This window comes from Channa argus, chromosome 11 (genome assembly GCF_033026475.1).
Source record: "Channa argus isolate prfri chromosome 11, Channa argus male v1.0, whole genome shotgun sequence".
In the NCBI taxonomy this organism is placed as follows: Eukaryota; Metazoa; Chordata; class Actinopteri; order Anabantiformes; family Channidae; genus Channa; species Channa argus.
The window spans coordinates 24305556-24332359 of record NC_090207.1 but is presented as its reverse complement, the minus strand read 5'-3'; the positions used below and the strand labels follow the sequence as shown (position 1 = coordinate 24332359).

Below are 26804 nucleotides of genomic sequence, written 5' to 3'. Positions count from 1 at the left end.
TTAGAAATGTAGTGAAGTAAGTCAGTCAGCAGTTAAACTTCCCTTTGATTTCACTATATCCAAAGATTTTTCTACTTCCGGCTAAAAAATGCCTCCAGATGACATCACTTGAAGGCAACCTTGAATTCAGATTATTGCATCTTGTTGCTCATACTAGTTTGTAATCAGGGTCAACCTGCTTTTCCAGAGCTCCCCCAGATGACATCATGATGGAAAAACTCCTCACGTCATCTGTAGGAGTTTTTCAGCCAGATGCAGAGAAATATTTGAATATAGGGAAGTCAGAGGGAAGTTTAAAAGCATTAATGTACATTTAAACCCTAAACTAAAGCCATAGAAAGCAAGTTGAAAATCACAGTTTAAAGTCGCCCATTAAATAATTCCAGATTTACCATCTGGAGGTCTTCCAGTTGTGGTGTAGACAGAGATGAACATGCACTGACATTTTTTCACACTAATTTGTTACTTTTCTAGAGACAAAATGTAGATTGAAAATAATTTCTCAGAAGTCTCACAATCACATGGAATACACACAGAGATGTAAGTAGGTCCCAATATATTTAGTTTTTTTATTTTGTATTTCTGTTAAGCATCACACAAATGTGCACAATTGCTCCACAATGTTTCAGATAATAACAACTTGTGAAACTAGAACCTAACTGACCAGACACTTAAGTAAAACGTGAGATCCCTGAAAAAAAAAAAAAAATCCTTTCCTTCTGCACATGTGCTAACAAGAACATGTTCATTTCCACTTTATCAGATTTCTTGCTGTTCCTATTTTCCGCACTAAAATGTGTTGCACATGGTGCCATGGAAACCGTTTCGTATCTTTGACTTTTATAACTGAAAAACAGTTGCAGGCCAGCTGGTTTTGGTGTTTAACTTTATTTATGTGATGCACTTTAAAAATGCTTGTGCATTCTGGAGATTTAAAAGCAGCATGTACAGACCTGAGAGGCTGTGACAGTCGGCATAGTGGGGGTTTAGGTCTTTGAGTAGACATTATGTAACACAGGAACTAGTCTGTAGACATGTGCTGTATAGTATGCTCACACTTTGTCACAAATAGAAATAAGAAGAAATCATTTAGAACGATAAAACATATGCAAAATGATTATATTGCCCACAGAACATGGACATTCAAGTGGAGGACGTGCGTATACGAGCCATTCTGTCGTCTTACCGTAAGCGGATCCCTGTGACGGAGGGCTACGTGGAGGTAAAAGATGGCGGCACATGGAAGCAGATCTGTAATACGGAGTGGACCCAGTTCAACAGCAGAGTCATATGTGGGATGTTTGGCTTTCCTGGGGAGAAGAAGTACAACGCCAGAGTCTACAAGTGAGTACCCCACTGCAAGTACAGTGTGTGTGGTTATTGATTCAAACAGGAGAGGAATAATTTCGGGATGCTTTCACTAGTGGATACTAACAAAGACAGGGTTGTGTGAAATAACAGAAAACTCTGCCTCTGGCCATGTACGGTTGTGTGCAACAGTTCCCCAGCATCCCCTCATTTTGACAATTTTTCATCAATAATATATTTAATGCACATTCAGCTAGTACAAATTTAAAAAGTGAATTCATTTATCAAGAGGGATTCAAACCAATAGAGTTTTACAGTGACAGTCACACTAGCCAAACGAGTGCTGTTACTATGATTTAGGGTTCAGGGTTACGTTTGCATCCCCTTACACTGAAACGGCATGTGAGGATGCAAACCTTTGCACCAAGCTGCTCTGACATTTCTTCACTTTGCCCACAAACTGGTAATTTCATGTGGCCAGCAGCCTGGCAAGTACATGCAGATTGGATTCGGTTACACTGGAGTTTCTCGATGAGGTTACAAGCACCCAAACATCCATAGGGCAACGTGAAAATTGGGAGATCTCTGGCTGTGCTGTTCTGAAATCTCTCTTTTCAAAAAGAAATCACACAGTCAAATCAGTGTATCAGACTAATAACTAATAACCTCACTTTTAGGGGGGGGGGGGTTCAAACCTACAGTTTATTTGCTCTGATTCGAATCACTCGATCAGATTGGAATTTGGTCCATTTTGCCCAGTCTCCTTTCACGCACTGCAATCCAAGCAAACCAGATTGCATCACAAATAACACAAGAATTGTCTTGTCCGCTCTTTGTTAAAAAGATCTGGGGTGGGGACATGAGAATAAACACAGGAAGTGAATCCCCCCCCCAAAAAAAATTTAGAGAAGACATTATATACAGTACTTGTGTACTTCTTGTTATGGACAGATTGGGAGAAATATTTACTGAGACTCTTTGGGGTAGTTTTTTTAATTTTATTTAGTCAGTCTACCTCTCGTTTTAGTCATTTTTTACTTTGTTTATGATGATTTTTTTCCTTGTTTGAAATTTTGATCTATTTTTACTTGTGTTTTGTTTGTTATATTGTTGGGTGCAGAAATACTCTTTATTTCTTTGTGGTCACTGTGCTTCCTTTTTCAAGTTTTTTTCCATCTCTGCTCATTTTGCATGGCGTTGAATTTATTTAGCATGTCGCTGTTGTTGGTTAATTGATTTTCCAACAAAGAAGCATTAAGTGCCTTTATATGGAAGGACTTGTTCACTAAAACCGACATGCAAACTTTTGCACGTCATATTTCTTAGAGAAAATTATTTCCGCATGAGGTGGATCAGTTTCCGACCTCAAGTTGTCAGGTTTAAAATGGAAACCATCGGAAACCGGTCGTTATTTAGGCAGAGTGCCACAAAAAACGCAATAACCTACATCTTCCAGTGCGTGGGTTACGTGTATCATTAGCCTGACTTCTGTAAAGCCAACATTCTTCAAAGCTGTTGTAATGCGTGGCAGATATAAATCTTGCTTGCAGGAGGAAGCTTGTAGCCAAACAGCCAACAGGTTAATCTTGGCATAACATAAAACTTCCAGCACTCAAGTTAACCTTGAATTTACTGTCTGTCTGGGCTGGAAGTTTCCTCTGCTTTAGGTAATCACAGCAGAGCAACATCAGCTCCTTAACTTTCCATCTACGTGTCATCCTGCCGCTGCTACATCGGCTTCATGAAGCCTGCTGTATGTTTTTACAAGCTGTCGTTTGAAACACCAAGACGCCACAGAGCCAACAACTACAACAGTCTCATAACCTCAGTTTGTCTTGATTCTGCTGCTCCTGTGGACCTTTCTAGTTTAAATATGTCCAGAGTCACTTCGAGGATATAAATTAAATGCATTTCTGAAATATGTCAGAAAAGAGATATTCTGTTTCATTCCACAAAGTTACATCAATTAATTGTTTCAACCCAAAATATAATTTGCCGATAATAATATTGTATTCATATACAACTTCAACGATGTGCAAAACGTAAACAAAAACAGAATGAAATGATTTGCAAATCCTATCAACCCACATTTTATTCACAATAGAACATAAACAAGATATCAGAAGTAGAAACTGAGATAATTTACCATTTCGTGAAAAATATTAGCTCATTTTGAATTTGATGGCAGCAATGCATCTAAAAAAAAGTTACACATCTGAAAAGGCACCATCAGTGCTAAAAGTGTACACAGAAGTTTTATACTGCATACTGCATCCATCATAACAGCGTGGCTTTGCAGGAGAAGAGTCTGGGTGCTGTACTGGCCTGCCTGCAGTCCAGACCTTTCACCAATAGAGAACATTTGGCGCATCATAAAACAAAAAAAATCAGTCAACAAGGTCCAGGACTGTTGAGCAGCTAGAATCCTGCATCAGACAAAAATGCTCCTAAACTCCAGCAACTGGTCTCCTCCTGCATAACCATGTATTTGCAGTACTGTATATTGTACTGGAGCCTGCTATGCAACTAGTGGCACCAAAGTGGAATATGAAATATTTAGAAATTCATTTCAGATGCCCATCTGCTTTTAATAGTCTGCCTACACATCATTAAACCCCTGATCCTGTGAAAACACTGCTGCCAGAATGGAGGATGAGTCTACGTTGGAGGTTTACGCTCAACTTACAGTACTTGCAGTACGTTATTCAAACAGCATGATGTGAACCATGTAATACGCTACTGTAGCCCTGTAACTCAGCTGTCAGTTTAAATCATGTAGTAATCTGTTAGTTAGTGGCTTTAACATAATTGTCTGTTTTAGTTTCCGTTAATGATGACAGCGTCAGCAGTGAAAGCTGTGTGAGTAGTCATTTTGTGTCTGTTGCCGTTCTGCAGGCAAACACACAAGTGTTTAATCATTGCTAATGCTCAGGTCAATGAGTTGTCTAGACCTTCTGCCACAGAATATTATAGAAAGTACTGATACTATATAAATAAGAAAACTTAGTAGGAGACAGCCACAATCTATTATTTGTTGCTGTTAAGTATTTAAAATGATTTTCTTCGCTTTAATTCAGGCATAGAGGTTACAGTTGTGTGATGAAGGAGAAATAACAGAAACTTCCAAATTGGTGAAGTCGCCCTTTGATCAGATGATAATACATTTGATTCTAATTGTTATATAGTATTCTAACAAAAATATCAGACCCCTTCAGGCCAGAGTGGCTGTTTGGCCTCTGGCTACTGTCCCTTCTGCCCATGCACTTAGTCTAACTACGACTGAGCTGAAACGGATCTTTGAACTCCCAGTAAACCGGGATTTATGCTTCCGTGTTAAATCTAAAACACAGAAAAGACATATGACTTTAGAGAAGGTGGTGTGTGCAAAATGTGCAGAGGAAAATGCTCCAGAGTGGACCAATCACAGTCTTCTTAAAAAAGCCCCACGTGGTGTGTTTTCTCATCAATTTCAATTTAAAAAAAAAAAAAGTTGTGTAGAGAAACAAAGACGTTAATTAAAGCAGGATTGTGATATTTTCACTGCCTCGGGACCACCGGTTTATTCAGCCAACCCTAATGTCCTGATACACAGTCTGGCTGTGTTCAGATTGTATCGTGGAGATATAGTCAGTCCTTTGCCTGTGGCTTAGAACATTCACCTTGGATAGCTTCCAGGCTGCAGCCTCTTTCTCCCAGCTCCCAAATGAAAAACATTTGCTGCCTGTTCCAGTTTGATCTCGTTTCTCACGTACACCTCAGACACGAGACCCAAGGATAGGACATGACATTCTCCATACAAGGCTCATTAAATACATAATTTAGGCTCACTAATAAGGGGAGAGGAAAAGATTAACACCCTGGCAGGCCTGGAAGAGTATCTTTAACCCCGAGTTTGCTCAGGTTTATGAGGAAAACTGAATGCTGCAGCTGTTTTCAAACTTTGTCTTTGGGTATTAATTATATGCTGATGTCATCGCCCTGGTCTTCATTTGTGGTGTCAAGATAAAGCATGCATTAATTCTATGACATAGTGTTTTAATTAATCTTCACAAACTGTATCAAAATCGAGAAATTCAGCCGTAGGTTTTGCAGTAGGCTAATGAAAGGATCTTTTCTTTTCCCCTTACACATTTTTGAATAGTTTCAAAATCGTTTAAGATTGAGATGAATTGGGAAATAACATCTGAAAGATGATAAAAGGCTCTGCCTTCCCTATGTTTGTCCACAATCTGTGTGTTCAAATCGTGTTATTCGGAGGAGTTCTGGAGGATTAGTGGGTCAACAGAAACCTCCATAGTATGAGCAACTAAAAGCAGATATTTTAATAGCTAAGAATTAGTAAGAGAAGTACTGTAAGTAAATGGGAATATGCTGTACAAAAGCTTCCCATGACATAGACTAATTGAACAGCGCAGACATATTCACTTCTAAATGTTTTGAGCGAGGCTCACCCGTCTGACCAATCAGAGAGGGGCAACACTTTCTCCTTTATTAGTACATTTAGCTGCATTCCTATTTATTATCCTCATAACGACTCACTTGTGAAGTTCTGTGCAGAGCATAGCAGATTGTAAAGAGTAGAGAAAAGCTGAAGAACTGATTCCAAGTATCAAGCTAGTCACACAATGCAGCTTTAAATGACGAAGACAGAGCTAAGTTAAAAATGTACATAATTAAAAAAGAATCTCCTTTTTTTATGCTTTAAAGACTTTCTATCTGCTCCATCTGTCTAGGATGTTCGCTCGCAGGAGAAAGCCCACATTTTGGGATTTTTCTATTAACTGCACTGGCAATGAAGCACATTTGTCCAGCTGTAAACTGGGGCACACTACATCACGGAAGTCCAATGGGACCTGTGCTGGAGGGTCGCCTGTGGTGGTGAGCTGTGTGCCTGGCAAAGCCTTCTCCCCCTCTCCCATGACAGGATTTAGGAAGGCCTTCAGACAAGAGGTAAAAAGACTTACACAGTCTTTGCATTGACTCCATCACTTAAACCTGAGGCTTTTCAAACTCGTACTAATTTATGTATGCAACATTTTGAAAAATGAAAACACAAGCTTGGTGTTGAAAGTGGTAAACAAATGTGCTGGAAGAAACGGCTCCAGTGGTTCACTTCAGTTCATTGGCTCTAATGGGGCGGGAGGGGGGGATGAAATGTTTTTGTTAGACATTAGCCAACACTGATGTTCAGGACTCAGTGTCACTTTCGGAACTGCAGCTGTAGCTGCCTTGGAAACTATTCATCAAAATGAATGATCATTTCCTCGGGGTTTCAGCAGTGACATGGTGTAGTAAAATTGTCCGGGCAAGGAAGGGAAAAGATGGATCTTCAGAAGGCAAAAAAGAGGATGGAAGTAGGGTCCAAAGTCTCTAAAACTTTATTGTAACTGATTCATGAAAACCATCTTCAGCATATTGCAGTTTTTTGCGTATCGCAATTTGACTTGTACCAGGTGTCCATGAGATCACACATAGTTTGGTCTGGGTATGTGAAACTTTACTACATCTTAACACCTAACGTCAGTATTCAGCTTCACTTAAAAACGTCCTTCTGGCTGAATGGGAGCAAATTCCAGTCAGGTTTCAAATCCTAGATGCAACCCTGGAACCAAAGCAATGCAGGTTGGAGCAGCACCTTAATACTAATAAGTTTGTGATCACAACCTAAATGTCATGAAATTTCCTCAGACTGTAAACAACCATCTAACTTCATTTAAATCAAGCTCGAAAAAAAAACCCCAACCACACCACACTGTAAAATTTCTGTCCGTGCCACTCCATCCACATTCTGCTGTGAGGTATGAGCCTGCATGCTCTGTGTCACGTTCCACAGCTGAGTGCAGGGCTGGGAGCAGCGTGCCTGACATCCCATCTCAAAGCTTCTACCACGCTCAGCAAGTCTGGCTCAGAAGACATGTTATCCCAATAACCTCAATGACTCTTCTCTTTTCCTGCAGTTTATTAGTTCATCCATTGTTTATCCATTAGTTTCAAATTAATAGAAGGTGAATGTTTTCGGATATAAACACTAATAGCACAACGTGGAGGACATGCATATGATGTGTGAAGACATTATCTTATTATAATGTCAGTGGGTTCTGGAATAAACTGTGCTTCTAATGTGTTTACTTGTAAAACGAAACACTTCCAGTATGTTTAAACAGTTGATGCATTATTCGCAAATTCTGTAAACATGAAACCACCCACTCTGCTGCTTTAACTTTCCCAATGCAGGGGGGAGGAAAAGTGCACGTTCCAAACTTTTAGCTGAGTCTGTCATTTTTGCAAACAGCCAGAATAACCGATGCGGTTTTGAGAATTTCAGCTTTTACACTGGCTCTGTTTTTCCTCTCTAGCAACCGCTGGTTCGTCTTCGTGGGGGGGCCATTGTAGGCGAGGGCCGGGTGGAGGTGTTGAAAAACGCAGAGTGGGGCACCATATGCGATGATAACTGGAACCTGCTGACTGCCACCGTGGTGTGTCGGGAGCTGGGCTTTGGCACCGCAAAGGAGGCTCTGTCTGGGGGTCAGCTGGGACAAGGTATAATGGTTTGATGTTTTTTAACTATGAGCTGTGCATGAAAAGTCAACTCGCACTTTTTTCCAGCTGATCCTCAGTCAGAACAGTGATTTGTTAGCGGACAGCGATTTAAAGTAAGAACATTTGGTAAAAGTTTAATGCAACTAGTGTTTCATTTTCTGCCACTTCATACTGTTACTGATATACATTTGTTTCTAATTATTTTTCTAATTTACATTAATAAAAAGACACAGAATATGAACTTTAATCATCTATTCAGTGGCACATAAAACAATTCATGTTATATTCTAGATTCAGACGTAAGGTTTCTACATCAAAATGGCGTAAAAGGTTGTTAAAATAAGCTCCATCATTATCAGCCGCAACATTTCACAGATGAACAGTCGGTCATATTTCGAATTCTGCATAAGTAAGAGCACTTTTACTTTTGGTACTTTGGTACTTCAGTTATTCTTTTGAGCTACAGTAATACTTGAAACATATTATTTCTAAACTGTGGCACTGGTACATCTGAGAATCTTTAATTAAACTAATGAATAAAAACATTCCTGTCATCTATTCAGTCTCCAACTCCGCCACAAAACTCTCCTCTTCTGTGTAATGGCAAAAAAAAAAAAAGCCTAAAGACATATGATATAAGCAGCATATTCATTTACAGGGAACCTAAAACACACAGTATGGACTAAGTATAGAGTAGACCTGTAGCTTAGTCAGCCCATGGCAATGAGTTCAGACTGACGGTCTGTATCCCTGGTACAACTTTCCATGTTGCCTCATGGCACCGAAGGGAAGGTTGTGACCATGTAGACAAACCACATATTCAAAACATTCAAGGCAGTAATTCTATGCTTTGCTCCAGTTTGCCTCGGAGCAGAGTATCATGAACTCACAGGCCTGACGGCTGTAAGTGCTTTAGCACCGTGGAAGAGCTACGCTGCTACTGTGTCTCTCTGCTAAAACACTGAGGTTAATGATAAACTCAGCATTTGATTGATTTCTCTCTTTCTTTAAAATAAACACACGCCTAGACAATTTTAAGTCATGTAGTAGTCTCCATTGTTGATTCTTATGCAGCATGTCTTTTTATTTCTTGTAGTAGACCACTGTTGACACCTAGACCCATCAGGTTTCCTTGTCATGACGTTGCCATGTTTCATAGTGGGGACGTGCTGTACATTGCTGCACGTTCCAGTGATATTGGATAATTTTCTCATCGTTTGCTTTTTTTAATGCTTTGGGGAGAAAAACAGAACTCTGATGGCAAAATACGTAAAGCAAGATAACAGAGAAGGGAAAAGATTATTATTATTATTATTAGAGTTGTCATATGTGAAGGCCTGACTTATTAAGCGCACAGGATTCAACTTAAGTCATTTTATTTTATTTTTGATAATTGTCTGTGACATGATGCAGCATCTCATCTCTTAAATTACTTTAAGGTCATTTTCCAAAGGGCAGTGCAACAGATTTATTTCATCATATTTCAAAGACTTCAGACTTCAGATCTGATGCTTTTGGCAGCTTTAACCAATTTAAATTAATTAGCCTAAAAGGCCTTAGAAATCAACTGTCCTGTTGGGGTTGTCTAATCAATTGAACACTTCTCTTAGTTAACTTTCCCTTTCTCTGTCATTTATATGTAGCATAATAAGCCTCTTGGCTATTTCATGTCATCCGGATCATTTAACCTTTTTTAAAGGGACGCTTCAGCTCAGCATTTTGGAAATGCTTTCTTGCTGAAAGTTAGATGTGAAAAATCAAAGCCATTTCAAGTCTGTGTGTAATTTAAAGCTAGAGCTCGCAGTTTATGAACTTAGTGTAATGTGGCGCCTGGAAACAAGGAGAAACAGCCAGTGACACAATTCGGCCTCCCAGTAACTTGTGATCATCACAGCTTGGTTTATTGATTTTTGATTTGTTTGTTTGTTCCATACAGAAACGGAAATGTCAAGGTGAGAATTTGTGTGTTTCAGGCAGATACACTGCAACAGTTTTCTGGCCAGTTACTTCCTTAGAGGGCGACTCCATCAATTTTTAACTTGCTTTCTATGGCTTAAGTTAGGGTGTAAATGGACATTCATGGTTTTAAACTTCCCTCTGACGTCCCTGTATCAAAATATTTCTCTGAGTCTAGCTAAAAATCTCCTCTGGACGACATGACCCAGAGAAGTTTCTGGAAAAGCAGGTTGACCATGATTACTGCCTAGAATAGTCAACAAGCTCAAATAATCTGAACTGTAGGTTCCTCCAAGTGATGTCATCTGGAGGCAGTTTTCAATCAGACTTAGAGAGATATTTTGATATAGGGACATCAGAGAAAAGTGAAATGGTTTTTTCTTGCATGTACTAACCAAACTAGAACCAAAAGAAAGAAGTTAAATATCAGTGAAGTCGTCCTTTAGGTCAAATGCAAGCAGGCAGATTTGTTTTAGACAAAGCTGTTTCCCTGAACAGGCTGCTGGTTCAAGCATCAGGCTTCTATGTACAGGCACAAGAGTAGCAACAATATTCTCAAGTAAGTGTCAGCAGGATATCAAATGTCCCCAAACTGCCTTTATTTTTATCTATGACATTTTTTCTCTTTTTCTTTTCTGTTTTGCTCAGGTATGGGTCCGGTGCATATGAATGAGGTGAATTGCTCTGGATTTGAGAAATCCATCACAGAGTGCTCGTTCAACGAAGAGGCTTTGGGTTGCAGCCATGAGGAGGACGCAGGCGTCAGATGTAATGTCCCCGCTATGGGCTTTCAGGAGAGGGTGAGTCAAAGTTACACACACACAGACACTGGGAAACATGACCAAGATGCAATATTGACCATTGTTTCCTGTACAAGAACAGCTCTTCCTTCCTCGGTGACAGTGTTGGAACTGGAAATCCTCAAATTCATGCAGCAGCTTGATTTCTCTTCCACCTCGGACTTGTTTTAAAAGCCTTGCGCACAGATTTTAACTGTAAAGTGACAGAAAACAGATTCAAACCCTGGTCTCCTGTGGAAAGGTCCTTTGTCTTGTTGGATGAGACTTTTTCACTTTATGTACTACGTCATTGCTTTCGTCGTCAAACAATGAAGCGCCGTTGGTTTCCATTGTACTACACTAAAAACTCTGAGCATTGGTCGCCGACACAAACCGGTACCTTAAGCGTCACCACGTAATGGAAAGGGACTGGATGGCGGCGGCGCATTGGGAGTAAGAACGTGCTGGGGAAATTAGGTTTCCCTAATCCCCTACACCGATTTTGGTCAAAAGGCTTTTCTGTTTCCATGACAGTTAGGAAATCAGCTTTAACCTGATTATTTAACTCCCAGTCAGTGTCAGCGTGAACTATAATATGTACACTGAATCCTTTACTTGACTACATATAGTAAAATCTACAAGATGTTTTTCTCACATTGAAAAGGGTTCGTGAACACTGTTTCTGATCGGTAAGGGTTTGGATTTAGTCTTTAAATTGCTCCCTTTCATATGTTTTCATGTGTTCTTAGCTGCGCCTGAGTGGAGGTCGCAACCCCTACGAGGGCCGTGTAGAGGTGCTGGTGGAAAGAAACGGGTCTCTGGTGTGGGGTACTGTGTGCAGTGAAGGCTGGGGAACCATGGAGGCCATGGTGGTCTGCAGACAGCTGGGCCTGGGCTTTGCCAGCAACGCATTCCAGGTACGAGTTACGGCGTTTGGCTTCTTGTTTTGTTTTTAGCTAGAATGTAATACCAGGAAAAATTGCAATTACAAAAATATTTTTTTTCTAATAATAGGAATAATAGACAAAGAGAAGTACATTAATTTTAAACAACGACTCCATTTAAACCAAACTAAATAGATTGTAATCATCAATATTGGCATATGTAAAGCATAGCACACATAAATTGCTTCTGTTAGCAAAGAGGACAGAGATTAATAACAAGAAACATTATTAAGTTCCTTTTTAGTCATAAATATTACATTTTTTAGAAAATGCTTAATAAAATGCTGATTTTTCAGCATAATTTTTATTCCATGCAACAGTTTATTTGTGTATCGCAGAAACACGAAGATGACATGCAGCCAAATGATGGATGTCATGACATTGTTTTGGGACTGTTGGGGATTAGAGAATGAAATACTACAACTCAGATCTCAGTGGAAAGGAGAGGTGTAGCTGTTTATCCGGACTCCGACTTCAGTATCTGCCAAACTCTACTGTTAGTTAAGCAGAGCCAAGCCAAACTAATCCGGGTTTCTAAATCCACTGCGTATGATACAGCAGTGAAAATGGTGCTTAAAAAAACCCCCCGCTATGGCCTCACTCCATATTTAGTGAATCTCCTTAATTTGAGCACGTTTTCATTAGCAGTTACGAGCTGAGCTCTTTAGTGTCGTTTGAGGTCTCCATTAAGGGAGCTAGGTTAGGGTTTTCGTTGACGCTCATCCAGTTTCACACACTTTAGCCCCAGCACTGTACTGAATAAGTCATATAATTACTCTGACCCCCAAGTGACCGAACACAGTAAGGTCAGTTTCTGTAGTAGGATGCCAACAGCTTTTTAGTATTTATAGCCCCATCTGTAAATGTAACTAATACAACATTGATGCTGCATAAAACATTACAGAAAAACATACTATAGACTTATGTGTACCTGCCATTTGTCACATATTTTTTTCCTAAGTAATTGATTAATTATTTAACTTGTGGAGCTCAACTTAAACAGCCATGTTGAATGGAATTTTACGCAGAGAAAGTCGTTTAATTGGGAGAAGTGATTGGTCCTTTTAGCTCACTTCTCATCCGTGCTTCTTTCTGGCTTGCGATTGGTTGCCTGAACAAGCTGCTGCCCCACATCCCCGCGTACAGTAAACATAGACAGTCTAAGAAAAAAACGACCACAGGAAAGGACATTTTTGGACAAAGAGTCAAGAAAAACAAAACACATTCCCTAAAAGTAGAATGTATTGCAAGTCATGTTTTTGTAAGGGGGAAAAAAAGTCTGAAAAGTCAGTAATTAGAGCGACAGAGTAGGCAACGCTGCACACAAGTGTTTGTTTCATTGAAACACGTTAAAGTCAAGAGATAATTTGAAAATACAGAAGCGAAAGGCCCATTTGTGATGTCAAAATACCAAACAAAAAAATCATTGGTCAATGTTATTTTTGTTCTTGTTTTGTCAACAATTTTGCTTTTTGGCAGTCATATACTTTCCATACAGAGGAGGACTATTTTTATTTCTTTGTGTATGTTGTTGCTAGAGCGACAGATGTGCAGTAAAAACAGTTTAGACACGTAGAGCCCATTTCTTTTTAGACAAGGACATATTAGGCATCCGCCACAGTTGTGTGCAGCATCATTGTTACCAGCAGCCAAGTTGGGGGATTCAGACTATCACCCTTGGAAAATACTAGCAGGACAGTGCAGGGCAGAGGTTTTATTGCTGGAAATTTAAAATCCTTTCTATATAATTAGAGGATGACAGGAATAAGAGAGAATCTTGTAATAGGAGACTTATTTATAAGGTTACAAAATTACTAGGCTCAATTTTTTTAATCTGGCAGCTTCATTCTACACTTAGATATATCACAGACATTAAGACTTATGTTGCACAGATCCTATTTGACAGTTCATGCTACACTCTTACCAATACATACCAGTTATTTAGGTTTCAATACAGACGTAAGAAGACACGATCTAGTCATCTGTTTGATATAATGATATATGGAAATTTCAGTGCCACATCATCACTACAACTCCCTGCCCCCATTCATGATGCTGTAGAAGGTTGGATTGTGTCCTCTAGTGGTCATTGTGGAGACTTACCTTTTCATGGTATTGTTGGGGATAATATCCATCAGAAAGTACCCACACTGTTGCCTAGCATCATCACCATAATATTCACAGCTTCGTAGGAATTAAATGATAAGGATTGTTTTTAAAATGTTGTCTTATATGGATGTACTCTAATGTACCTAATAATATACCTAAAAGTCACAGCAGGCTTTGCAAACTTGAGGAAAATCTTCTTTAAATATGAAAATCAAATTGCTATTGTTCAGCTGTGACCCATGAAGCATCTTCGCTATGTCTCCACAGGAGACTTGGTATTGGCCAGGCGACGTGGGTGCAGACTCTGTGGTGATGAGTGGTGTCCGCTGCTCTGGAACCGAGATGTCTCTGTCCCACTGCCTGCACCATGGAGCCCACCTGAGCTGCCCGAGAGGAGGCGGACGTAACGCTGCTGGCGTCTCCTGCTCTGAGAGTAAGAATTTCATATTGTTACAGGTGAATGTTGTGAGAGGTAACTGGGAAAAAGATGCCCAGACATCATGTAGTGTTACAGTAGACATTTTCTTTGCCCTTTAAGATTGTGATCCACATGATACTGAACACTATGAGAAAAGAAAACAAGTAATTGACATTTTCAATGGGGCGACTTCCTGGGACTTTGGCGCAGGAAGGTAGAGCGGTTGTCCACCAATCTCGCAATTGTTGGTTCAATCCCCGGCTCCTCCGCTCACGTGTCCAAGTGTCCTTGAGCAAGACACTGAACCCCAACTTAGTTGCTCCCGGTGAGTGTTGGCCAGCTGTCCCCCATGTGATTGTGTGTGTGGTTGTGAGTGCTAATGTGTGAATAAGAAGCAGTGTAAAGTGCTTTGAGTGCCAATAGGTAGAAAAGTGCTATATAAGTGCAAACAATTTACATTTGGACTTTTAACTGCAGCTAAAGTTCACAACTGAAAAGCTTTCACTCTGTTGCTTTGCTCAAAGTTTTAATTTACCAAATGAAATTATTTCTGCCTCTGGAGAATCTCTGTGTCGGAGCATGTTTGCATAACTGAAACTCAAATTTCCCTGCTGAATTATAAGAGGGCTGCGCAGTTTGGAAGAGAAGCCACTTATTAGCTTTTACACATGCAAGAGCTTTTTTCAGCAGCTTCTGTGTTTCTAAACACTATTGTCTCTGTCTGCTTCTATCTTGGTTAGTTATTTTTTTTATGATTGTCCTGTCCACAGCGGCTCCTGACCTGGTTTTAAACCCTGAGGTGGTGGAGCAGACCACCTACATGGAGGACAGGCCTATGTTCATGCTGCAGTGCGCGTACGAGGAGAACTGTCTGGCCTCAACCTCCAGCCAGACGCCGGCCAACTCTTACCGCCGCTTGTTGCGCTTTTCCTCCCAGATCCACAACAACGGCCAGTCTGACTTCAGGCCCAAAGCTAGCAGAGAAACTTGGGTCTGGCATGACTGTCACAGGTTGGTGTCACAGACTGTGATGTGTCTTCACTTTGCTTTAAAGAAGGAAAATTTTGGGATAATGTGGTAACGGAAATACATTTTTCTATTGCTATAACTCCTTACCACCACCTTATAAGGAAGAGGAGAAATAATATTTAAATAAATAAATACATGTAGTAATAGGAAAAGTAAGATATTTACACATAATCATGCAAGATTGCTGCCATGAATAAGAAAATGCAGATAAAAAGTACATTTGTGTCACCCAACTTACAGAACAATGATAATACTGTAGTTCACATAACATTTATCATACAGGAGATTGTTTGACTTTCAGCTTCAACGTTACCACATAATGGAAGAAATTCGAACGATTCAGAAAGAGCATATCATATCATAATCATTGGTTAAAATCGAGGCCAAGTCTTTTCCCTTGACTTATTCAGGAGAATATATCCCCTCCGTTCACTTTGCTGCCCTGCAATTGACCATGTGGCTTAAGCTAAAACTACAGTGCACAGTCTCCGGAAAAGGCCCCGTATGTTTTGGCTGGAGGACAAGTTGCCAATTGGCAGCTTCACACAGATACTGACACGTAGATATTGCATAAAATAGTTGATGTCAAAATTAGAACTTGACTGAGTAGTTTGCAGCAGAGACTAGAGGTCTGGTAAAAAAAAAAAAAAAATTGACATTGTGATTTACTCTTGCAGTGTATTTTCAACCTAAGTAGGTGTTGAAAACTGAGTTTCTGTCTGTGTGTGCAGGCATTATCACAGCATGGAGGTGTTTACTCTTTACGACCTATATAGCCTCAATGGAACCAAAGTGGCAGAGGGACACAAAGCAAGTTTTTGCCTGGAGGACTCAGAGTGTGATGAAGGTGAGAACCACATAACATTAAGATGTGGAAATAAAGTAACCTACTGGAAGAACATAGCAAAGAGGTCACTTGTAATGATGCACCCAAGGAGAACTTTAACACTCTGAGCTGTACTTTGCTTCATTCCAAGTGATTGTTTTAATATATTCAAAGTTGGATTTATTCTTACTGCTCTCATTAATGTTGGTAACAGTTTTCAGGAAATAAAGAAAAAAACGTGCTGCCCTCAAGTGGCCAAATAATGTATAAGGCAGCTTCCAAATTTTTTATGATTTGCAGAGAGACTCATTATATATGTCCTAATATGCTAATGTCCCATTTTAGGTATTGAGAAAAGGTATGAATGCGCTAACTTTGGCGATCAGGGAATCACAGTGGGCTGCTGGGATACGTACAGGCATGACATTGACTGCCAGTGGGTGGACATAACGGATGTGAAACCTGGTGATTACATTTTTCAGGTAACGTTTCCCATTTTTTTCACTCTTTAAATTAGGAGTCAATTGACCTGCATCATCTCCGGCTCATTCGTGTTCTCGCTCTTACAGATAGTAATTAATCCAAACTACGAAGTGCCAGAGTCGGACTACACTAATAACATAGTGAAATGCAGGTGTCGCTACGATGGCCATCGTGTGTGGATGTACAGCTGCCACAATGGTAAGATATCATAAGAGTCACGTGGAATTAAACAGCATTTAGACAATTTATAATATTCCAAATACTAATGATTAATGAAAATGTTAAGACTTAAAAAAAGTGCTATTTTTGTTGTTTTGGCCACAATTATTACCAGTTGCTAGTGATGTTAAATATCGGATACAGAGGTCGATCTGATACTTATTTACCGACAGTGAAATTTCATTTACATTGATAAGATGAATACTTGATTTAACATATTAAAATAACAGCTGTATTTTACTATATCTGACACTCTTGACGCAAACATAGGAAGTCCAGCTTCAAAAATGTTATGTTTCTACTCATAAATTGATGATACTAGGAGAACTCGACATCGGAAATTGACGGTATGGGATCCTCCAGGGTGAAGACACGTCACTTTTCTGGGTTTCTGAAACTATAGAAACATTTGGTTCAGATGACGCTGTGCAGCAGTGTGTGGGTGGAGGAGGTTCCAAACACTTTAGCCCACGACTTACTCGTGAAATGAATAATCATTACTGATTACCAATAAGTTTTTAATGATTTTAATCAGTAAATGCAGCACTGGCACGAAATAATTGATCACATTCACATACTCTAACCTTTATTCCACCTTGGAGCAGACTGCTGCTCTGTTTTTGTTTTTTTTTTAATACAGCATCACCAAGCCTTAAAGACTTAAGGGGAATAGTACGACGGCTAATAATAAAATGAATTAATTATAATCTTAAATGCTACACGTTAGTACAAGTCAGAGCTTGGGACACGTCCCGTCTGCGAAATAACGGGCTTGACTCCCACATGTTTCATTTACCAACAGGGGCGGCAGCATGTGGCAGACTCGGTGGAATCCGTGACCATAAGTTGCCCTCATAATTTACTCGACTAATCCTGAGTATCGCCAGGGTAAAGCGCTTCGAGTACCAGTAGGCAGAAAAGTACTATATAAGTGCATATCATTACCTTTTACAAGAGCCAAGCCAGGCAAAAAAGTTGACCTGATTTCCTGAATTATTACCACCTGGCACATTCACATGGCTAATTGAAGGCATATGTGGACACTTATAGAACAGAAATCACCTGCGCGCATCATACCTGAAAATAGAAGAGATTGAAAGTGTTGGTAATTCTCTGTCTCTCCTGCTCTGCTAGGTGGCTCATTAAGTAGTGAAACAGAACAGACGTTCCCAGGCCTCCTCAACAACCAGGTGACCCACAGGTAAAGACAAAGGGGAGGAGAGGAGTCAACTGGCTGTTTCCTCCAGCAGCAGGGAGACTATCTGAAGCCCACTAACCACTACACGTCTCTATCTGTGGTGGATTCCTTCATCCGGCTCTGCCCTGGTCAAACCATCTTTTTATGCCCCTTTCCTCCACATGGCAGCAGCTTTCTTTGACCCCAAACACCCTATTTCTTTCTCCCAGCAGAAGGAATATTTGATTCTCCCTCCTGTCTAAACAGAGGCAGCTACAGCCTTTCACTTCCAGCGTCCCTGGTTATGATCAAGACGAATGGCCGAGCTTTCTGTACACCCCTATTTTTGAGTGATGAATTAAAACCTGCTGGGAAGTGTCAGGTATTTTACACAAGGTGCAGCACTTCGAGAGGCGGGGGGGTGGGGGGGCTTATCAAGAATGTTTTCTTTGATGTGCGGCACGTTTTAAAAAAAAAAAAAAAAAAAAAAAAAAAGGCCCAGCTGGAGTGTTTTTATTGTTCAAAGCTGACCCTGGGGAGTTCAAATGTCTGTGCCAGGGCACCTGATGATTGAGAGGAATCATCACTAACGACAGCAGCAGCCTGTGTACGGAAATAAATGCAGCATTCTTTCACTTTAACAGTTTCATGTAGTGCCTTTTACACACTGAGGTTTACATACACACATCCTGTTACATTGGAAAAGGAGCATTTCTATTGCATATCAGCTATTTATGCTAACATCCTCACTTCCTTCATATTAATATGAATATATATGTCTTGCCATTGTTATGTTTTTGCTGCACTGTACCCGTTTTCTGCAGATATCCACAGTGTGGGTGTAGTTTAAAATATGGTGAACTTTGACTCAGCCTGTGCTGCTCTTTGTAAAATGCAGCTCACCACCTGATGCAAATGAAAAAAACTAACCAGCTATTTGTGAATCTGAATTTCCCAAAAGTCCTAAATTGTACAAAAGCATTGCACCATACAAAATCCTCCCGCCTGGAGACTGGACAGACAGTTGCTTGCAATTACAGCAACCAAGGCCATTAAAAACACTTTGCATGACTGTTTTCTGCAGTAATGTTTAGTGTTTAGTGCCGTTATTAGTCGAACAAGTCACAAGACAGGTCACTAAATTCTCATGACCTGCCCCCGTGTTCCCATTTAAATCTATTAAAAAGACAGTGGTCAAAAAAATTCAGGCTTTATTTTCAGCATTAACAAAACTGTTGCAGCTTGCTTACACCTTATAAATCTTATCTGATCCATCGGATATTTCACAGTGATGACACCTGACCCAGCTGTTAATCTGCAGATGTCCCTTTAGACGACAGGTTGGAGAAAATGTGGGTTTATTAAAAAAATTATTCACAGCCGAATCTCAAATCTATACGATTAAAGCCACCGGTGGGAAAGTTATGTGTAATTTATTAAGTAGTTGATTTTATATAACTCATAACAGTTTATTAAAATGAATGAGTTACAATATTTCAGTCTAAGGCAGCAACATAACCTTTCAGTTACTGTCACAAAGAGTCCCAATAAACTAAGATTTAATCAAATGTAAAGTAACATGACCAAGTCTGGTACCAAAATAAGTGCTAAGTATCATCTAGACATCTCAAAGACCTTGCTCATGTGTCCCTCTTCAGAGTTCTCACACAGACGACCCAAACATTCATGAGTTCAAAACAAAGCCACAAGCTGAACCAGCTTCAGTTTTATCCAAAATGCACTGCAACTTAATAGCAACTCAAGTCATGACACCTGAGTCCCCCATCTCAGGTGAACACCCGTCTGTGCCCAGTGGTTACAAACTGTGTTGGGCTATGTAGAGGATCCTTTCAGCTGATCCCGTAATTTCAGGGTCAACACAGCGAATCATTAGTGCTCATGTTGATTTGGCACATTTTTCCACCGGATGCCAATGGTCCTCAGTTTCTGCCAGGCTCGGGACCAGTACTTGGCACTTCAGTGACTTGCCTAGGGATGCTTCAACATGCGTTTGGGGAGACCAGGGCACGAACCTCTGACCCTATGGTCTATGGTCTGCCCTGGAGTGGGCGGCCACTCCACCAACTCCTACTGTGTTGGTCTATATCTATGGATGCAAAATCCAGGAAGCTGTTGTAAGTCATTGAACGTGGCATCAACATTTCCTCTTCTTTAGCCCTCCTCTGTTGGACTGACTGCTCTACAGACAAGGAGTAGTTTGCAGACTGGAGTCAATGGCACAATTAGGTTACACCATTAGAAGCAGACTGTGACTCACAAGTGTTAGTTTGAGCAAATTTTCAACCAGCTGGTTGGTGGTTGACCATGTACCTACAGCAGTTCACCAACTAGCCGTGCGAGTGTCTTTTTTTTTTTTCTTTGTTGCTGTTGAAAAGTTAAATAATTTGAGAAGAAACACATTAATTATTGCTGTCACACATTAAAGCAGTGCGGTCACTGCTCTGTCATATTCTGACCTTTGAAGCTCTTTTTTTTTTATCTACTGTACAAACATGGCCAACAGCTAAGCTGAACAAGCTGCCAGTTTGCAGGCCACATCTTAAAAACCACTGACAGAACAATACTAACTGTCCTTAGCTCATGAGCTTCAGAGCAAGGTTGTTTGCATTTGTGTCCGAGCTCCCGGCATCTCAGCAGAAGAATTAAGAAACATTACTCTACTATTAGGCGGAAGTCTTTGCTATTGTCTCTACAGGAGCATCCTACCTACAGTAATATGTTTTCAAATTAACGTTTCAGATATGTGCTTTTTGCTGCGCTTTATGATTGATTTCCATCCTGTTGCATCACACGCACCATCTTCTCACAGCCGAGAGAACACACAGAAGAGCATTTCTCCATGTGTAGACAGCCTGAGTTGCAGTTAACCTGATTTCTATCCTCAGATTCTCAGAAGGAAATAATACATGCCATTAGGTTTTTACATATTTGTTCTTTGTTGTGTGTGTGTGTGTGTATGTAAATCCTATTTTATTGTACTTTTTTTTTTTATATTGGTGCTATAAATCTGTCCCTCTGTTTTCTGAGGAGCCAGTACATGATGAACACTATGTATACATAACAGTATACTTGAACTGAGCGTATGAAACAATTTGCTTTATGTGTTCTATAATAAAAGTGAGTTATGGAGCAACTAATCTTTCCTGTTAAGTGGTGTTTATGGTCATTGCTTTTTTTTAAAGATTTGTCTGTGGATTCTCTCAGTATCCAACTGTTATCTTAGGGAGTTATTTAATATCCGACTGAATTCTAACTATCTAGCTATGTTACGAACTAGTCTCACAAACACCTAATATGAAAGAAATAATTAAAATGCATCAAGTGACTCCAGCTCAACAAACACACTTTGTGCCAAAACATTCTCCACCTTGAATTTCAGCAGAGCTGTACAGACTTTATCTGTGACCATATGAGTGCTAACGTCAAACTATGTGATAGCTGCTTGCAGTGGGGACAGTTGTAACATTCAGCTCTGATGGCCGAATAGCTGGCGCATATGACACCTGGGTTCTGCCGGGTGCCCCGTCATACACGTTGTTGTTGTGTTCACACAGGTAGCACACAGCAGGAGGGTTAGATGTGCTGTCACATGGGGAGAAACTGATTTCAGGGAGGGGTGGTGCCTGGTCAGAGTGTGCACGAGGCAGGACATAACATTATGACAGGGTCTCTCTTCAGCTCCGGGTAGGTGGAGTCTATTAATGCAACTGGGTGCACCTGGCCAGTTCATCCAGAAGGCGTTTAAAAAGATCAGCCGTCCTCATTCCTGGCCTCTCCCTTCTTGCTGCCTCTCCTCACTGCACCGCATCGTTGGGTTCTTATTTATTTGCTTTTGTCTTATTTTTGTGCTGCATTTTTCCACCCACCCACACATTGAATGAATATTTTGTATATTGAACATTTTTTTTGCAGATTATAGAAATAAACACCTTTTCTTCCCACTACAATCATGTGTATTCCCTTGTATTGCCATGAACTCTAAACCTGGTTTTGACATCATCGATGTGACCGTGCTCACCTTAAATCCTCTGGACCACAGGCTGCTCTATCCACACACATACTCACTTAAGACATTACATTTTGTATCATGGGCTTCACAAAATATAGTCTGAGTCAAACTGACTAAAATGGCCGTCCGACAGCTCCTCTGGGTGATGTCTATAGAAGATACACACATAGCAATTAACTTGTGCTAAATAAAGTGTTTTGTCACTTTTTGTTATTCAAAGGTTTATTCTTTAGAGACAAGTAGGTGCCGTGGATCAGTTTCCAGTACAAACAACCACAAAGTTACTGATGCTCAAACAAAAAGTGTCCCCATCCCCAGTCTCCCCCACCTGCACTGGATCCTTTACGTTGTACAAATTTCATGAATAAATGTGTCTGCCTCCAGCTATTTGTCAGGGACAGTTAGCTCAACTTTACCATCTAAACAATAGCGGTTTATCATATGAACAACCTGATAGGCAGACATTCATTTGTGAATTTTATATACGACCAATCAACATAATATGTCAGCATATGAAAACATGTGCATAGAAACACAGTTACAGAGAATCTGCAGTGTAGCAGGTCTTGAATGGCCATTAAAATGCATTGAATTATGTTTCATTAGAAAAAGGCCTCTGCAGAAAATTGTTTTAAATTTAATTTACTGAGGTTTTATCTGCTGGAGACTGTCATTTTAGTATTTTTTTTTTAATCAAGCTGTCATGAGGCAAAAAGTATGAATTACACCAAGACTGATGCAACAGTGGATTTGATAATAGTAGAAATTAAATGAGGGTCAGTTATTATATTACCTTCACAAAAAAAAACTTAGAATAAGCTCTTTAGAAGCCAATTAAAATAAAGAAAAATATTCCATGTGCTTCTGTGGGGGTGGAGATAGAAGGGCCACAAGAATCTAAAAGAGGACTGGAGAAACAGGGTCTACAGAGAGATCATCCCAGTGATCTTAATATCTTGTCAAGAGAAGAGTAAATGAAACATAACTCTTATTGTCTTTTGTACTGGGTTGTTAGAACCTTTCTTTGATTGTGTGTGTTTGTGTGTGTGATACCATTTGAGGATTTTGAGCACCCATGCTGACCCCTGTCCACCACCAGGTGGCTTTAATGGTCCAGCTGTATGATCAGACCCAGGTGGTTAATGAGTTTATGTGGAACAGCTCCTGGCTTCTCATCTGTTCATTGGTTTTTGCTGACAGCTTGATAGTCTACTAATGTCTCGGGAATAGCAGGGTCTGTAGGTTGCGTGATGGTCTTTCACCAACATGTTTTGTAATTTAAGTTCTTTTTTTTCACCCGAAGAGCTTCTTTGCTGCTTTGTCAGGTCTTGTTTGTGTATTGGGCTTGTTGCCATCATCTCACATAAACCCTGAATCCAAGAGCACAAACTCTGCAGCACATTAAAAATTTTTACATTCCTCATACATTTACATTTGAATGTTGTCATTGGAAGAATTAAAAGTAGTGCATTTGAAAATTACCTGAGGAACAGAGGATTGTTTTGTAGTGCAGTTTAACTGCAGCCCACCATGGTGCAACACTGCCCTCCTGTGGCCTCAAATGCACATTACATTCATTTGTCTGCAGGAATCTGTAGTTACAGTTCATCTACTCTTTAAAGCAGTTATCTCAGTCCAAGCATGCCTTTGGCTGAGATGAGGGACAAACACACACACACACACACACACACACACACACGGCGAACATGTCGCAAAGCTGCTTCACCAAAACAAGGACGGGTCCATCTTCATACCAAACAATCCTGTGTTTTCCTATGTGCCGCAGACAGATCTCATTTCAAAGCCCACTGGCACAGAGGAGGGATGTTTACAGTAAAGTCCAATTATACATTTTTTTTCTTCCTGTCGGAGAACATCCAATAACCCATAAAGCTGATGAATTACAGTTGTCATAAGTACAGTCATTTAAAACTGAGGCAGTAAGCTGCCCCAAATCTTTGTGCGGTCTTTAAATTATGGCTGCTTTCTCTGAAGGAGAAGACTACAGCTGTGGATGCTGGAGCAAAGCCAGACATCCTCAGTTTGGCTAATCTGTTGGTGCTGCAGTGTAAACCGAGCTGCTGCTGGACTCCCTGATAGATGTGAAGCCTCGCTCACGTTCAGGCAAACACAGCTTCTCCATTAATATGTCATGGTCTGGTTTTTCTGCATGGATGTTAAAGAGAGGAAACGATTTTGGGTGACTCCAAACAATAATCTTTGCATATTTGATTCAGTTAGAAACGGAAATGGTCTCGAGTGCACCACGGAGCTGTGCAGTACTTTTTTAATTGTGTTGGCACTCAGCTGATAAATACAAGGTTACAGAACTAACGGCGTCTTAGTGGATGTGACTCATCATCAAAATTAAGAATATACATTTAAAGGTGAATGAGGCCCATTGTCTTGCTGTATAACCGTCCCCACACTATCACACTACCACCTCTGTAAGAATGGGGTTCTTTGTGGAACAGGACCTCTGTCTTCCAAACACTTCAACTAGTTACTGACACAGTTATTGGTATTGAGATTTGAGATTATCATAAAAGCGTTGAACTTCATAAACTGATTAACACCTTAAGCCTTTTGAAATTTCTAGTTACTGCGCTAAGCTTTTTTTTTTTTGTTGTTGTTTTTTTTTTTTTTGATGTAATAGAGCTGTTAGAGTGTTTTATACCTTTTAACGTTTTTCTCTTCAGAGCTGGTGTTTGATCTTTGCAACAGGCCTTGAGAATTGTCATATCTTGTTCCGTGAGACCACTGAAAGCTGTGATCTTGTTTTATATGTGTGTGGTTGGCAGAAAAGAGGAGGCAGGGGTCCTACTGCTGCCATGATGTTAAACCTTTTTATGAGTTTTTAAAAGCCAGTTGGTGGGCTTCCATGTCCTAAAATTCCCATTCCTCTGTGGTTTGTATTTTACTTCACAAAAGGAACAAGGCCTACTCATTTTGAGCTGTGGTTTTCTATGGAGGTAAATGGCTGAAACCGCAATTTACTGCAATCTTAAGTGTAAAATACAGGGTGTTTTTAAATTGTGAATCTTTTCCTTAAGGGTGTATGATATAAAAAAAAAATTAAAAAAGCAGTGACAAGGGAAAACTCCTTATAAGTCATTTTTATTATAGTTTTTTGACATTAAATAAGCCCCGTGTAATTTTTACAAAACATATGAGATACGAATGCCGTTATTTCTACCTGCATGTTGTTTCTTCACACGGATAGAATCTGATTGTATCTATTCCTCCATAAAAAGCAGGGGTCCATGTATAGTTATGCTTCGTGTGAACCAGACTTTACTTATTTTTATAATCGCCACATTAGAAATTTGTTGCAACAGGAATCAGGCACTTATTCACTGCAGGAGATGAACGACATGATGTGTGTTGCACCAACTCCAAAATGGAATTTTATTTCTTGCAAAACTCGTGCTTCACGCTGTTGCAGACAAGACCTCATCTGATAACCGCGATGAGATCAGATTTCTGCAGATCCTGGGAAAGGTATAGTGTTCCAGGGGAATTTTATGATTTTGTGTGCCACATAAAGGCCGTAATGAGGTGAAACACAGAAACTAACATGTTACCAATATGCTCTGAGATCAAGATAAATGAATTAACAGTAGAGGCCATGTCAAAGAAATGCTGCATGTACCACAAAGACAATGAACATTTTTGGTTTTAAATATGTAGTTTTATGTTGTTGCCTCTTGAGCTACCTCCATGCCAGCTGAGGTCTTTGCGGTGAGCTCATGGGTCAGATTTTGAGTGGACAAAGGTGACATTCAATAAGCTGTCTGCTGTCCCTACTCATGCGGGACAGGCTGCACAACTAGTCTGATGGACGCTCACTCACCAACAGCTGAGCGTCGGCTTGGTGGGCCGTGGACCTCGGACAACTGGTTGTGTTTAGTAACCTTCATAATGAGGTTGGGGCTTATCTCAGCAAGCATTTAGCGGTTTAACGGGATCCACTCTACTCACATTACCAGGTTATCACAGGCCTATCAGGTACAACTCGTGTGGACACTTGAATCCTGTGAACATCTTCCCATGTGTTTCTAAGATGGGTGTTTCTTTACATGAGACCATTTTGCGACGATTCTTTTTTTTTTTTTTTTTACGTGACCCTGGGTTAAAAAGCAATGCACCAGTTGGGAAACCCCTAATTCCTTTTAATATGTCGAGAGACATTCAATTACACAAAGCGACGTATCACATTAAACAAGTCAGAACCATGTAGTTCCCATTTGGTGATTCAGCCTTGTGTGTAGTTATCATTCTGAAACACAAGATATAATCTTGATATAATAGCTCAAGTTTCAGGCAATGCGACTTATTACCGAGGGAGGGTAATACAAACTAAACAATGCTTCTTGCATTGCTTAATTCAACTCTCTAACTGCAGTAGAAGCACCACCACTCACGTGATCCAAAGGATATTTATAGGTATTTACAGGCTATAAATAAATCTTTCTTTAATTTCATATTACAACAATCACCCCTGGAAAAACTCTAAGCAACTATTTCTTCATGAGGCTTCTCCCTCTTCAAACACTTGCATGCAATTTCCATTTCTTTTGGATAATCTCTGTTATAATGGGCTTAGACTTTAAATCCTATCTTTGTTGAAGAAATAAAGTGAAGAATGTCATGTTATTAAAAACTGTACAGATCTTTTTTTTTTTTTTTTTGGTATTGTGCTGTCCCTCTACAAAGATCAGTTAGCAGCTCTAAAGGCTTAAACTGTGATTCACACGGCTGAAGGATGGTTCGCCTCTTCACTGCATCACTCTGCTGCTCCTGTGGGAATATGAGATCATCTGGTCGGGGTTCACCTCCGCTCTGAGAAATAGAGCAGCTCTGGTGGATGCAGGAGAGCTATTCTGCTATATAACTCAAAGGGACAACGCAAAATATCGCCCCTTGAAATCAAACCAAGTTGAAACGCAGCTGAACCTTTTTGTCTCCAAATCACCACAAGTTCCA

General features: G+C 40.1%; 1 protein-coding gene across 2 annotated transcripts in view; it reads left to right on the top strand.

Annotated features, from left to right (window-relative positions):
- Positions 1 to 20946, top strand: part of loxl2b (lysyl oxidase-like 2b) — a 35439-nt gene extending 14493 nt beyond the window's left edge. For both annotated transcript variants that reach the window (XM_067521456.1, XM_067521457.1), the window contains 11 exons: positions 1133 to 1344; positions 6042 to 6258; positions 7665 to 7848; positions 10453 to 10604; positions 11333 to 11500; positions 13904 to 14069; positions 14825 to 15065; positions 15815 to 15930; positions 16255 to 16391; positions 16479 to 16590; positions 17746 to 20946. In XM_067521456.1, the coding sequence (XP_067377557.1) occupies positions 1133 to 1344; positions 6042 to 6258; positions 7665 to 7848; positions 10453 to 10604; positions 11333 to 11500; positions 13904 to 14069; positions 14825 to 15065; positions 15815 to 15930; positions 16255 to 16391; positions 16479 to 16590; positions 17746 to 17816 (1776 nt within the window). In that variant the 3' untranslated portion in view covers positions 17817 to 20946. The remainder of the gene's footprint in view (positions 1 to 1132; positions 1345 to 6041; positions 6259 to 7664; positions 7849 to 10452; positions 10605 to 11332; positions 11501 to 13903; positions 14070 to 14824; positions 15066 to 15814; positions 15931 to 16254; positions 16392 to 16478; positions 16591 to 17745) is intronic.
- Positions 20947 to 26804: the final 5858 nt, after the last annotated feature.